General features: G+C 35.9%; 1 protein-coding gene across 1 annotated transcript in view; it reads left to right on the top strand.

The window, feature by feature from the left end:
* The first annotated feature begins 270 nt into the window (after positions 1 to 270).
* The window catches only part of sim2 (SIM bHLH transcription factor 2), a 121,747-nt gene continuing 105,692 nt past the window's right edge, over positions 271 to 16,325 (top strand). The window contains exon 1 of the mRNA XM_051926864.1: positions 271 to 1,734. Within this exon, the coding sequence (XP_051782824.1) occupies positions 1,560 to 1,734 (175 nt within the window). The 5' untranslated portion in view covers positions 271 to 1,559. The remainder of the gene's footprint in view (positions 1,735 to 16,325) is intronic.

Here is a 16,325-nt window from a genome sequence, read left to right as displayed (position 1 = left end):
CATATTTATAAGTGCTTTTTAAACCTTCATTCATCACTAAATGAAAGAACACTTCAATATGAGTCTGAAAGTAGTATTTTTCTTTTTATGTTTAAAAGTGCAAACTCATCTCACAAACAGTACATGCTATTAATTGCGTGAAGTACTTGTTAACGACCATCATGTATATTCGTGGCCAGTCCTTAATGCGAAATGATAACACTCCGATTCTTGTCCACTTTCCCTGTAATTGCGCAATTTTCTCAACACTCCATTCCAAGCTCATTTTCACTTTTAACGGGACCCCTGTCAAAAAGATGCCTCGGTTCTTCCAAAGTGCAGGAACGCAGAGTGACGTCAGTACCCCTCTAGTCTAAGCCCCGCCCCGTCTTCCTCCGGTATGGTTTGGCAATGCAAACTGCACGATCCAGCTTAGAAAAATCAGCGCGTTTCTCACGATTTTCTCAGAGCTGGCAAATGGACTGGAAAGACCTGTGAAGGAGAGAACACTAGGGTCTGGTTGAGGAGTAAGACGATACTTCGTACGATCCAGAAGCTAGGGGTCAAAGGCTTCAGCCACCTGACAGGCTACAGCAATACGACCAGGAAGGGGACCACAGTGCTGCGCGTTTCCTCCAGGATCAACGTATTGGTCGATTTTTTTTAGTATATAACTAGACACAATTAATATAAAAGGAAAATGAAATACAACAGAAACAAAGGAATATCTGATATATGCCGGGGTGCCTAACCCATCGTTGCCTCATGCATAATTCCTTCAGAGAATCTGTTTCCTCTCATTTATTGCTTCTTCTTTTAATTTCGGCGTAACAAAGACAGGTCAGCACCTTCAGAGTACAATCCGGGATTCTCAAAGCCGTTACATTCCTGGGATCTGCAAAAGCGCCCAAGTAATGACTGAATGATTTTCTTAAGAAAATATTTTCTGAACAATGCTGATATAATACTCTGGTTTTGTAGCAGGTATTTTCAAAATCTAGATTTCGCCTGCCTTCATTTTTATCGCTATAGAAAATCCTTCGACGTTGCAACAGACTTGGACCATCCTGATGGAAAACAAAACATATGCGTTTGTTTATTTATTTAAACTAGCCTACGAGGATCAACACCAATTAACACAAAAGTTAAGAGGTGCTTAGCTCTCATCTTTTCCATGGACTGAGAAGAATTCTCACACCATTGCCGAAAATACAAACGGGGAGGCTGAATGCGGCTACCGACTTGTTTTAAAAGATACACTGCGAAACGACATAGGAAAAAAAGACATCCAAATAACTGAAACATGACGTTGTTGTAAAAATGCTCACACGAGTCCTTGGCATCACGTGTAGAGAGAATAAACATGTATGGATGACGAAAATTAATTTTAACAGATCATACCGTGATTTTTATTCAAGGACAATTTGACAGGCTTACAATTCAAGATGTCAATCAGAACTTTGTAATCCAAAGAGTGGAAAAGAAATACTCCTACAGTTGAAAAAAAAAAAACTGACTTGAAAAGTGGAGTATTGTACATGTATTATGCCAGTACTATTCATCTGTAATACCCGTCAGAGATGAAGGAAAAGTCCAAGAATGCTGCCAAGACGAGACGAGAAAAGGAAAATGGAGAATTTTATGAACTGGCTAAGTTATTACCATTGCCTTCAGCCATCACTTCACAGCTGGATAAAGCCTCCATCATCAGGCTGACCACCAGTTATCTCAAAATGAGAGCTGTGTTTCCTGAAGGTAAGTTTGGGCGTTACGACTGCCGGAGGAGATACTGTTCTTTTTGGATATGGGTCTTTTTTTTTGCTGTTCTGTTTTTGGAGTTTCAAATTTAATACTGCATATTTTTAATATGCTACCTAACTGGGTACTCGTTTGGGCATAAAGTTAATGAAAGAAAATAATCAATGTGGCACTCATTTCAGCTTCTGCAAAAGATGACATTTTGTTTAACTCCAAATAATGACGGGATAGATAGATAGATAGATAGATAGATAGATAGATAGATAGATAGATAGATAGATAGATAGATAGATAGATTCGATACTTTATATTATTAGATGATATGTGATAATTACGTAGATTTTATTTCAATGACAAGACTGACTCAGTGAAATTAATTGATGAGAAGTACAGTACGTCTGTAAATACAGAAACAAACAAGCGAAAAAACAGTTGAATGTAACGATTTCCTGGACTCACTTAAAGCCAAGTTGGATTAATTTTCTCTACCGGATAAATACGAACAGTAATTTGTTTAACATACAGAGAAAAAGATAATTAGTACTGACCACCTGTCTTCAGTATTTATTCAAAGCATTCCATTTAATTTCCCACCAAAAGTTTGCTGTTGCATATACGTGAACAATATCTTTGAGGACTGTTAGGATTAAATATTAATATTTTTTCCTTTATTCACACTGTTATTAGCTTTCTCTGCTACAGAGCTGAAACAGTCGACGCTCTCAAATGCTATCGGCAGGGCTCTTTCTGTGTGTACTTTGCTTCAACAATCAGTTTTCACAGCTTACAGTTTTAATTAAACCCTAGTTAATGTTTTATAGATGTCTAAATAAACGAAGAAACAGACTTGTTTGGGTTTTTTTGCACACGGCAACCTATGATAACAGACTTTAATGAGATCAAAAAAATGTTAAAAGCCCTGTGTGCATAGGTATACCGCTTTTATTTACAATCAAAATTATGTTTTGTTATTTTTTTATTTAGTGGTTAGTATTAGTGTCTTTATGAAGAACTCACCTTTAAGAATGTCATTTCTGATTACCAACCTCAGTAATTAAACTTTTGAGTTATGTATTTATGTGTTTTTAAAAGGACATTCATAATTACAATTTTTAAGTAGACGTTATTCTGAAGTTGTGTTAAAATATGTGGATAATTGGCATTAAGGATCAATTTGGTGTCGGTGTGCATATTCTGATTTCACCGCCTAATTATTTTTTTTTACTGATTATTATAGGATGAGTTTAATGTTAGATAAACCAAACACCGCTAATTCGTTTGTTAATTCTTGTTAAACGTTTTTTTTTTTGTTTTACTTTTATCCATATGCATTAAGTACCTATAGCTTTTTCTTAATTGTGAGAAAACCGAGATGTTATTTTCTCGACTTTCTCGGAAGCAGTTTTAAGAAAATTCAGTGGCATTTCTCGTTTTTGTTTGGACTGTTCAAGGTCTTCGTAAAACTAGTGGAGAAGACAACTGATTCATCTTTCAAGTCAAGTATTATATATATATATATATATATATATATATCAGCTAATGTCCATAATACGTTTCAGCCATAAATGTTGTCGAACTTTGCCCAGTTGTATAGCTTGTATGGCCGGGTTTTTTTCTCTTCTCAAGAAACCTAATCCGTCTGTCTAAATGTAGGACAAACGTATGTGGCTAATATGTATAATATTCAACAATTTAAAACAACATTTACAAGTTATTCTAATAGGGAAATGAACACAGGTCAGCGCTGACAAATATAATATTAGTATTTGACTATATATAAACCGCACGTGTGATTTCTTAAAGAGTAATCTGTTGCTGGAAAGCCTAAGACAAATTTGCACCAGCACTTGACATCTTACTATATCTAACTGGGGACTTACGTAGTGTAAATTACTGAACTAACATGTCTGATATATTGACGTTTTTGTTTATAAATTAACGGTGAAGTTAAATGCAATGCACATGACGTATTTTAATCACTACACAAATGAAGAAATGTATAGATTTTGATAAAGATTAAAACATTCGAATCAAATATGAACACTTAAATTAACAAGCATTTTCCTGGGTGTTTCAAATTAATTTGATATTATTAATACTGTTCTGCCGAGAACATTCATAAACGTTAATGAACTCGCTTCTTCAAATTATTTACTTAACTGAAGAAGAAAGCTTTAAAGTACATTAGACTGAAAAGAACCATACTATATTCTAATTATATACTTATTGGTTGGTTTGAAACGTCAGTCACATTTAAATTTCTATAGCCTTTTAATTACATATATCTTAAAATATATACCACGTTTCCTCTTATCACAATTTCACACTATTACAGTTAGAATTAATTTATTATAAGAATTCGTTGCACACATTTCGAGATATTCACAGAATCTGTAAACATGTGAAATGTTAAAGTAACATTTCTCAATGAAATATTTTTGAGACATTCATACTTTTTTAGTATGAAATTTAAGATGCAGGAGATAGCGTGCTTTGTAAATACATTATAAGCTGTTCGCTGTACGCTCCGATGTTCTGTACCAACAGAAACATATTTATCTGATTTGTGTTTATTTTCTCCAGATTTACACTTACTCAAAAGGATTAGCTCCGCTTACTCAAACGTGTGCTATGGTAGGTTCTCATACTAATTGTGGAATACTGAAGGCTGCAATCTGCGTTAAAACTGATCAAGAATTATGATCTAACCATCATGTTAAGCCTTCTCAAGTCTTTTTCAGAAACGATGATGATCTGCTGGTTTTTGACATAAGTATTAATAGAGTAATTATTGAGCCTTTTAAGGGCGAATTATTGGTATAATTTTATGGTAATCACATTTACAATTCTACTGTGTATATTTTACTTACATTATGCTTGTAAACGATGTATGGTTTAATTATTTTGTGATTGCTTTACAGTTGGAAACTTGCGCAAGCGCTATAGTCTATACTGAGAAGTGCGTTACACAAATATAAATTCAATTAGAAAGACTTTACATGCGCAAACTTGCGCTGCGGTGGGGTATTGTACTCAACGGCCGTTGTACAGCAGTAATACTCCATGTATTTTTTCCCATAAAGGAAAAGCACAATCAAGAAAACGCAAATTTTTGAACTTTGCAGACTTGATTTAATTTCAAAAATCCCTTGGTAAGTATGGGAGACACGTTAGCTGTTTTACCTTGACAGGGATATACATGTCTTACTCAGCGGACTCTTAAGACAAGTTTTCTCAAAAAATGGCCAGAAAGAAGTAATAGCTGGAAAATCGAAAAACACCACAAGTTACAATGCTGGCCAAATTAATATTATGAATGAATGTACATAAAATAAATAGTTTCCACCTTGGTCGTTTTATAAAATATTTTTTTCCTTGCGTCCTGCAATTTTGAACTCAGCTCAATCATAGGAAAGAGGCGCTGAGAATATTTATGATTATGAAGTATTTTTTAAATTTACGATTTATCAGATATATATTATGTGAAGCATTTTAAAGATTGGAGGGCAGACTAAACTAGGGTTAAATCTTATCTCGTATATGAAACCAATTTAAAACTGGCATTAAACAGTAGTATAATTTTAATGGAGACTTTTAAAGACAACTGATATTGGTATGAACTATTATTTTGCCTAAAATAAATTTTAAAAAGTAATTGTGAGCATACCCGTCATTTTTAGACAATAATAATCTATTAATTTGTTTACAGAAAGCGAAAAATGCAAGAATTTCAATATAAAACTTTATAAATTACATTCTAAATCTTCATTTTAGTAATTTATATTTATAATGTACATGACTGACTAGTACAGATGCGCGATTTCAAGACACAGGTCGGTTAGTCTAATAAGGCAAGTCTGTTCAATAGCATATTGTGTAGCATGTGGCACAAGGCAGGAAACAGCTGTTTGTGTTCCAAAAATGCACACACTAGTGTAATACTATTAAGAAGACCTTTGTTTGATTAAAACGCGAATCCGAATATCGGTATTAATAGTAACTTTAATATTAAATGTCAATATTAAACATGTTTATACAGTAAAATGACGAACCCAGTGCTGCTGGGATTGTCTCTGGTGCTAATCGTCCTTAAACTGCACTGAGCGGAATTTGAACTGTTAAATTATGTTATAATTAAAGACACACACACAGTGTAGAACAATTTACACATTTTTATTGAAGTGAATTATTAGGGACAGTAACGTTAAACAAATAAAAAACAACTGGCAGTCAAAAATGACATCTCCTGTAAATCCATCCATCCATCCTCTTCCGCTTATCCGAGTAATTCCTATTTAAAATCTGGTGAAAATAAAAACTACTCCAACGTGCAGAAGCTGATACAGTTTTCACTTTTTACTCTGAGAACAAATCGTTCATTTTCTGAGCACATTGGGTCTGGGAAGACACAGCCTATCCAGTCAAAAAGGTAGGAGGCAAAACGATGCGGACAAACTTTCTCTTCAGAAACGGAAATCTTACCTGCAAGTGTTTCTGATGTAGACAAAAATCCAAAATATACTCTGAGAGCAGTGCACTCTTAAAAATTACGACTCTTTAATTTCACTTTACTGGATTGTATGGTTCATCAAGCCTCATTACTTGACAAAACGCCATTTAATTCTGGGAATAGTTCTTCGCATGTCAAATTGATTCTTTACTGTTTGAAAAGTTTCCTAATATGTGGACAAAACAGAAATATTACTGTATAGTTGACTACCTAGCAGGATATTAACAGAGCAACAAAAGTTGAAATTAGCCTGTGTTATGTAAGGCTCCTTTTAAAATCAGGAACCCATTGGGATTTTATATAACTGTCATACTCTGTTCATGGATATTCGTGCAACCCGTTAAAGATCACAATAAATACATAAGGCTATTTGTGGAACCTTAATGTGGACGGTTCTTTTGCGGACACAGCTGTAACGAACCACATGGCGGTTTCACATTTAAGAGTGAGAAGCACTAAACACTGCGCCACCTATATATATATATATATATATATATATAGGCATCTATGGACAATAACTTTATTATTAATATTGTTATTTTTTACCGAAATTACAAAAGGTACACACACCAATAATATATGTTATAATTATTAATTTTTTAAGGTAATACATTCGAGGTAAAGATACGGATAAAGTACGGATAATCGAGGACTGAAAGCTGGTAATGAAAACAATTTTTAAAAACGACTACACTTATTCAGCTAATCTCTAACACTAATGGTATTAAGTAACTGTGAAACAGCCTTTTCTAGAAGTTTAACAAGAATGGTGATCAATTAGGAGATCGTGGTTAAAAACGCTCGCTAGACATCAAAACCCAAACTACAGCCAGGGGTTAATAGCAAAATTTGGAAGAGATTAAACGAGTAAGTTCAAGCAGCTTCTTCCTAGTAATATAAAAAGTAGTTTCCATCTTTAGAAGGGACAAAATCTGAATTACCGCCAGAACAGTTTTCCACTGAGCAGTTTGAAGGGCACGACAGAAACTGTCGATCATGTACTCTGCTTACGTAAAAATAAAAAGATACATTCTGAAGGCTTATATGGTGTAAATGTTTTTGTTACACACACACACACACACACACACACACACACACACACACACATATATATATATATATATATATATATATATATATGGTTGAAATAGTTTACTGTCAAATAATGCAAAGAGTACGCGACACGTTAACCACCCATACAATCAGATTGTGATTCAGACTACGAATGCCGTGAATATATATATATATATATATATATATATATATATATATATATATATATATATATATATATACAGAGAGAGAGAGACACTTGGTGTTCGGGATACAAAAACAGTCAAAACCGCACCTGTTGTCATATGTGCTGCTGCTTTTCGCTGCACTATTTTCCCTTGGTGATTTTTTTTTTAAACCATCGACTTTTTATAGGGTATTGAAATTATTTATAAACGAGAAAATCGGGGCATGTTCTATTCAATGTGACATAACCGTCAATTCCCCTCGATTATGGTTAGTCGCATTTGTGTAAAAAGAAAAGTGTGGCTGCGCTCGGCCATCGCAATTAACACTTGATGAGGCGCAGAGAGAATCTAAAGATTTAAATTTTTTCAGTCCTCTGCTATACGTTAGAAGTAAGTTGTTGAAAAAAATTCTTTTTTTTTTTGTTGGTCAGCTGTGGTGCCCTGTTGGGTTTACTCATTGGCTTGATTAATCAAACTCAGACTTAAAACCCTATTAGTATGCTGGGCGCATATTGCCTGCGCTCAGGCCCTCAATGACAATCCTGCCGTTGCTATGAGGCAAGTCTCAAACCCTGCCTGCAGCGAATTGAGTACACCACTAAATACCCGAAATCAGGGCTGGTCTGTTTCGAACATTGCGAAAAATGCCCTTTAGAATGGAGAAAAAAGTTATGTATATTACCAGCGAAGGAAATGCTGGTAAAGTTAGATTTTTCACTCTGACAGCTTTTACAAAACTCCCGTTAAGAAGTATTTGACGGTTTGCTGATTCGACTGCAAACGACATAACAAGTCAGGTGATGCCTTATAATCGACAACTGAACTAGGAACTGAACACGAAAACGTCTGCATATTTAACATATGTATTAATTTGAACAAAACGCCAAGAACATGGAGAACAGTGTACACGATTAGACAATATACTTAAAATTCTCGGAATTTGTATAATTCTGAAGTGTTTTATTTTTAGCCTTTCAAGAGGCCTGGGTTGCCTCGAAAGCTTGCATATTGTAATCTTTTTAGTTAGCCAATAAAAGGTGTCATTTTGCTTGACTTCTCACAACATACGGTTTAGATTGTTTATATTTCACTTAATTATGCCATCCAATGTGATCAACGATTTTCTCCTGAAATTTACAAGGATAGAAAGGCGAGAAACAGTTGACAATAAGAGGATGTTTTTGGATATCCATAACCAATAACTTATTTAAACACAAACGGCGACAGAAGAATGGTTCTTTTTTGCTCATGTACACTCTCCATTGTAGTCTAAATATATTCTGTAATGATATTACATGATTGAAATATTTTTGACATCTCATTGTGTGATTTAAAAAGATTGTTTGTCCTACAAAGAGTATAAAAATTAAAAATGACTTCACAAAAATTCGCCTGAGTTTAATTTCAAACGGCATTGAAAGGGTAGTTTAAATAAACAGGATCAATAGGTTTTGAATTTTACTTTTTGTAACAGTTGAAAAATGAGTTATATAAAGGAATATGCCGCATGATATTTATTAATCAGAAACAGAATAAACTTGTTCTGCAGAATAAAAATACTCTGCAACTACTGCGCAAATGATGCAGACAACCGAGGGCGGCTAGAAATTGGTGTAGTGCATGATTAAAGCTTTGGATTTTAAACCCTATGGGTTCAAATCCCGCTACTGACACTGTGTGACCATGAGTAAGTCACTTGACCGGCTTGTATTCCAATTGGAAAAACCAAAAAAAAAAAAAAAAAAAGAAACTATATGTATCATAAATGTTGCAAGTCGCCTTGTATAAAGGCGTCAGTCAAATAGTAAGTGTAAGGACTTACAGGAGACGTAATAATTTAATTCTTGGTCTACTGAGACATCTCACGCATCATCTTCCATTTTGGGTGCTAGCATCTTCCCTAGCATTGTGATCACAACCAACCTCAGAGTTGTTTGCCAAAACGCATTCGTACAATTTAGCATGTTAATAGTCCAACAGTTTAACATTCATTGAAGAATCTTGCCAAAAATGTGTACAGCCAGTCAGTTTGGTAAACAGCTAAAATAAGGAACAGTATACATCGCATGCCCAGAACATAACACTGCAATACCTCATACCCATTAATATTGGTCTGAAATGAATCAACCCAACAAACGGGCTTTTATCATAGTAACTTTATTATCGAGCATCATAAATGTATTTTGTAAATCTACTGAAAATAGATACAGGCCAGCTGGGCACATTTCTTATTCATTTAGATCATAAAAATCTAAACAAACGTTTTGTTTAGTCATAATCAACTTAACAGAGAACCATTAATAAGACATTAAAATTAAGGAATTCCTATATTGCATATACATTAACCACTTACTATAACAAATCCTCACTAAAAGCTACGTTTTTTACATAGAAAAAAAAACAAAAAGTAACGAATACATGCGCTGTAACAAGTCTCATATTTAAGATAATCAACGGTTTCCCTCATCACCTCCACAGTATGTAATAAATGTTTGTAATATTTAATGACTGAATATTTAGCATCATTTAGTTTATAAAGTTATTTTTATTTTGTCTGAAACCATTATCCAAGGTGACTTACAACATCTGAGATACAATTGGTTACATTTCTGTTGTTTTTCCCGTTGGAGTACAGGCAGGTGAAGTGGTTTGCTCATGGTCACACAATATCAATAGTGGGGTTTAAATTCACAACCTCAGGCTTTGAAATCCAAAGTCAATAGCTTTAGCCACTACACCACACAGGCTAACATTATCTGCCTAAAATTAGGTTTGCAACTCAAATGGAAATCTCCGTTTACACTGAAAATCTATCCAATCATTCGGAATTTGTTTAACTTCTTAGTAAGGTAGAGGCAGGAACCCCACCTGATTGGAATGCTGGTTTAATACACCATTCACTTACTCAAGTCTGTGGACTGCGAAAACGGACATAGCTGGAGGGAAACCCCTTGAGATGAGCAGGCAAAGTGGATGCCGAAACCAACACAGATAACCATCTACTCCTGTTCATCCATCAATCCATAAACTATTATTATTCTCTATGCACCTTTCAGGACTATTCTAGCATACAACACAAGACACTAATAAACCCGAGGCTGGGTGCATGGATATCCAGTATATAACTGTTAGCACAAAAATGACCGTAAACAAGTGCCAGAGTGGTTATTAAGTGCTATGCCTTTGGGAGACCATTTTTGGTTCCTAAAGCCCCTATCCACATTTCCAGAAAGAACCTTTTTTAAATTTAGATTTGCAAAATTCTCCATATAGTAAATAACAATGAATAAATGATAACAGATTTGTGAAATACCAATGGGTCAGGATTTTGAAAGGACTCTTCCAGCATAAAATAACCCAGGCTAAGTCCAGGTAATCCTATCTGTTAGTGGCCTGCTAGGTAGCCTATACCATTCATTAAAGATTTCAGCCTTTCCCATCCTACATATTAGGAAGTTTTCAAAGCACAAAGAACCAACTTCATGTGCAAAGAACCCTTCCCAGAAAGAAACGGTGCTTTGCCAAGCGATGGTTCTGCGGGGAACCACAAAACCTAGTGAAGAACCATAAAATGCCATTAAAAGAACCGTTATTTTAAAGAGTGTAGATCTTTAATGTTCCGCTTGTTTAATTTTGATGACACCATAGGTGAAGCAAATATTACATTTTTCGATCCTGTAGTGGTCAGTGCCAGTTAATAAAATGACGGACGTGTAATGACAATTAGATTTTTCAGAGCCGACTGACGTCACGTAAGAGGGAAATAAGCCTAACCATGAAGTGTACGAAGGACTCCCACCACCACCTTGTTTGCCCGCTGCTAACAAATCTAAAGAAATTATTTTTATAATTAAAAAACCTCTTAGTTAATCTCATTGGTTTCATAGCGAAAGTCGGAGTTTAACGATTTACAAATGCAATATAATTCGAAATAAAAACACGCTAAGTGCATCACAAACAATTCTGAACGCTACAGATACCATGCAATATGAATATAGAAATATGCAATTACATACATATTCATAGAATTTATATAAAACTAAATGATATACTGGTGAATCTGCGCTTATGTAAGCGTGTCCAGCAATGGTATGAGATCCTTTCCAAAGTTGGCTCCTCCTGTGCAGTTTAAACCTGCTGATATAAGCTTGCGAACGGTTTGTACAAAAGATTCGTTGAATAACAGAAAAATGAAAACGTTAATTCCTAAGAATACGTTAAAACAACAGTGATTTGTATTTTTCATCTACAAGACAGCAATAGCTTCGTCCCCATACAACTGCCCTTTTGATGATCTTTATTGACTCGATGTGACATTATGCCTGATCTTTAATTTACAATGTATCCAGATTTAAGGAATTAAGTTCTAATTCCATCTATCCTTCTATCCGTTTCTCTTTACATTTTGGTTATTGATAAACAGGCGGCCAGCTTAAGGATTGTTTCTTGCTTTTTACCGACGCAGCCTCCGTGTCCTTGAACTGCATTAAGCGGTTACGTTTACATACATTTTACACTTCCAGTTAGTTACATTTCAATATGGAGAACATGTCTGAGTGGAAAAGTGTTAAGCTATTATAGTTGTACTCCTTATTTAGACTATTTTTATTTGCCTCGTGCGTTACTCTGATTTTAACCCCGCGCCTTTTACTGCTTATATGCAAGTAGATCGAGATATACCTGAATAGATTAGGGATGGAGAGATTTTCTGAGGGGCGTGGTTTCCTTACATCCACGTGAATTTCTCACCTGGTCGCTTTTCTTCTCGCGAGGTCCCTGAAAAGACGTTGAGTACCTGGCAAAAAAAAAAAAAAAAAAGTGCGGGAAAAAAACAAGCACAGGTCTTGCATCTCATGGTCTTTGGAAAGCCGCTAGTCTATGGTTTTTTCCCGTGGAAATATTGTATTTTTTTATATTGTACTTCTCATTTTTCCATACTTGCTTTCCAATTCTGGGGAACAGGGCAGTGCTGAACTCATCTTGTAATCATCGAGCACAGTGCGGAAATCAACGCCAGCCACGGAGCTAGTCCATCACTAACTGCTGTGAGTGAGTAGAAGTATAAGTGGAGTGTTGGAATTTGGTGGTTTTGTTGATAGAGTGTATAATGTTCTAGTGCACGGTTCATTGCGTTACCCTGTGAGTTTAATGACCCCAATTTTCGATTATATTTCACTGTGCTCCAATGAAAGGGTTGTTGTTTAATTTGAAAAGTTTAGGCTTTCGAGACAAGCAAAAAGCAATAGTGTTAGTGACGACATGCTCATTGATGTGTAATAATAACAATAATAGATTTTATAATTGTTATTAATAATAACAACACACACATGCTGGCAGAATTTTAGGAAACACTTTTGTTTAAGCAACTTTCGAGACTAATTGCTTGTTTATCCTTTTTGTTCCCTGGTGGGCTATAAAGCAGCAGTCAGCCTCATTAGCCTTAACTTTCTGATCGTCAATAAATCCAAGCTGTGTTGTTTAGGGATTTGCAAGTCTAACTAGAGTGGTTGATAGCAGAATAATTATCATATATTATACTGTTTTAATCGCTTTTATTTACCGATTTCAAAAGAAAATGCATATTCACATATTACATGCAGTATAACCAATATGATAGAGAAAATATCACCGATTACTTTCATTTTTTTCCAAACTTTGCTGAGCATTTTAAGGCAGCCAGTCAACCATCAGCTACCGATTCTGCATTATGTGTTCCTTTAAGAATGTTATTTTTTTCATTAACTACAACAATTATAAAGTGTGTTGCGTTTTTACAAAAGAGATATGTTTAATTGTAGTTTCTTTATTTCTCAAATGTAAATGTTTCCCGCCATATATGCACACACAGTCGATCTAATATTTAATAATTGCCTATGTGTTTAGTAACCTTGAAGTTCAAATAGTGCAACACTGTCATTTTAACAAAGATGTCGTTGCGATACGGAGTGCTTTTCATTTTTCCTCCATTTAATAGCTAACTGTTCTGTGTCAGAGCAAAATTTGAACCTGCAAATTTTACAGATTTCTTTGACGTCTGTTAACTTTTAAACAGTAATTCAATTTTTATATACTGTGTGTTATGCAAAATTGAGGAATGTAAAATTTGAATAATCAAAAACTGTTTCCACCTTTGTAGCCTCGCAAGAGATTACTGAATAATTTCAGTTTCATGTGAAAGGAGTGGCTCTGTGTTCTACATGTGGAATGTACAAGAGACTGAATTTTTTGTATAAATTAGCAAATTCATTTTATAGCAATGTATTGTGTTTACAAAGGTGACTTGACCAAATGGTATGCCTTCCATCCTTTCCTTCTTTTATCATGCCAGATTAGATGGGGTGCCAGTGTCTTAGAAAAAAAGAGAAAATTCTTACCTTAGCAATTAATTGAGATACAGTACTATTGTAAAGCATTGTGAGTATATTGTAAACTGTGATGTTGTAAGTGATTATACTCTTGAATACATAAATATCAGGATATACTTTTTGATAGGAGGTTTTACTTTGGAGCCCATAACACAAGTCAGTTTCCAAAATTTATGGTAATTGTTGTGCTCATGGAATTGGAAACAATGAATTAGAGGGTCAATCATGAAACATATTCATAAGAGAATATTTAACAATAAAAGAAAATCTAAATTCATTTTCTTCTCGATACCCTCTGATTTATTTTGTTTTAGCGATTTTTTTTTCCCCCATGATTAGTCAGAAACCGATGTACAGTATGGATTTCAAAGAAAAACATCTTTATTACAGAGGGATACAATTGGTATGTTTTATGGAACATTTTCAGTAGAACTGTAAAAGTAAATAGGAATAAAATTTAACACTGGATAAGTATTAAGATGAGACTGCATGCAAAAACCTGTTGTCCTTTTTGCAGTTTGGTGAATATCCATCCATCCATCCATCATCCAACCCGCTGAATCCGAATACAGGGTCACGGGGGTCTGCTGGAGCCAATCCCAGCCAACACAGGGCACAAGGCAGGGAACCAATCCTGGGCAGGGTGCCAACCCACTGCAGGACACACACAAACACCAAGCACACACTAGGGCCAATTTAGAATCGCCAATCCACCTAACCTGCATGTCTTTGGACTGTGGGAGGAAACCGGAGCGCCCGGAGGAAACCCACGCAGACACGGGGAGAACATGCAAACTCCACGCAGGGAGGACCCGGGAAGCGAACCCAGGTCCCCAGGTCTCCCAACTGCGAGGCAGCAGCGCTACCCACTGCGCCACCGTGCCGCCCTTGGTGAATATATAATGCTATTTTTCTTTTTTTAACTATTGTCTTCCAGAAAATAGGCATTATGCTTCTTAGGGCAGCCTAAGTACACTTGTATTTATTTAATTCTCAAATTGCTTCCACTTAAAATGTGATCATAATCACACATAAGTAGCATTCATTTGTTTGTAATGTGTAGTTAGCCCATACTAACACTGCTTTCGTGCTTCAGACAAATAAGTTTCTGACTTATTTTGTGAGAGGCTCAGTGGCATAGCAGATAGTGTTGCTGCCTCACAACTACAGGACTGGTTTTGATTTTTAGCCCAACCACTGTCTGTTAAATGGTGCATATACAGGTGCTGGTCATAAAATTAGAATATCATGACAAAGTTGATTTATTTCAGTAATTCCATTCAAAAAATGAAACTTATATATTAGATTCATTCATTACACACAGACTGATGTATTTCAAATGTTTATTTCTTTTAATGTTGATGATTATAACTGACAACTAATGAAAGTCCCAAATTCAGTATCTCGGAAAATTAGAATATTGTGAAAAGGTTCAATATTGAAGACACCTGGTGCCACACTCTAATCAGCTAATTAACTCAAAACACCTGCAAAAGCCTTTAAATGGTCTTCAGTCTAGTTCTGTAGGCTACACAATCATAGGGAAGACTGCTGACTTGACAGTTGTCTAAAAGACGACCATTGACACCTTGCACAAGGAGGGCAAGACACAAAAGGTCATTGCTAAAGAGGCTGGCTGTTCACAGAGCTCTGTGTCCAAGCACATTAATAGAGAGGCGAAGGGAAGGACAAGATGTGGTAGAAAAAAGTGTACAAGCAATAGGGATAACCGCACTCTAGAGAGGATTGTGAAACAAAACCCATTCAAAAATGTGGGGGAGATTCACAAAGAGTGGACTACAGCTGGAGTCAGTACTTCAAGAACCACCACGCACAGACGTATGCAAGACATGGGTTTCAGCTGTCGCATTCCTTGTGTCAAGCCACTCTTGAACAAGAGACAGTGTCAGAAGCGTCTCGCCTTTGGACTGCTGCTGAGTGGTCCAAAGTTTTGTTCTCTGATGAAAGTAAATTTTGCATTTCCTTTGGAAATCAAGGTCCCAGAGTCTGGAGGAAGAGAGGAGAGGCACAGAATCCACGTTGCGTGAGGTCCAGTGTAAGGTTTCCACAGTCAGTGATGGTTTGGGGTGCCATGTCATCTGCTGGTGTTGGTCCATTGTGTTTTCTGAGGTCCAAGGTCAACGCAACCGTCTACCAGGAAGTTTTAGAGCACTTCATGCTTCCTGCTGCTGACGAATTTTATGGAGATGCAGATTTCATTTTCCAACAGGACCTGGCACCTGCACACAGTGCCAAAGCTACCAGTACCTGGTTTAAGGACCATGGTATCCCTGTTCTTGATTGGCCAGTAAACTCGCCTGACCTTAACCCCATAGAAAATCTATGGGGTATTGTGAAGAGGAAGATGCAATACGCCAGACCCAACAATTCAGAAGAGCTGAAGGCCACTATCAGAGCAACATGGGCTCTCATAACACCTGAGCAGTGCCACAGACTGATCGACTCCATGCC

The sequence above is a fragment of the Erpetoichthys calabaricus genome, chromosome 4 (assembly GCF_900747795.2).
Source record: "Erpetoichthys calabaricus chromosome 4, fErpCal1.3, whole genome shotgun sequence".
Classification (NCBI taxonomy): Eukaryota; Metazoa; Chordata; class Cladistia; order Polypteriformes; family Polypteridae; genus Erpetoichthys; species Erpetoichthys calabaricus.
The sequence above is the reverse complement of the archived record's forward strand: the minus strand, read 5'-3'. Positions and strand labels throughout refer to the sequence as shown.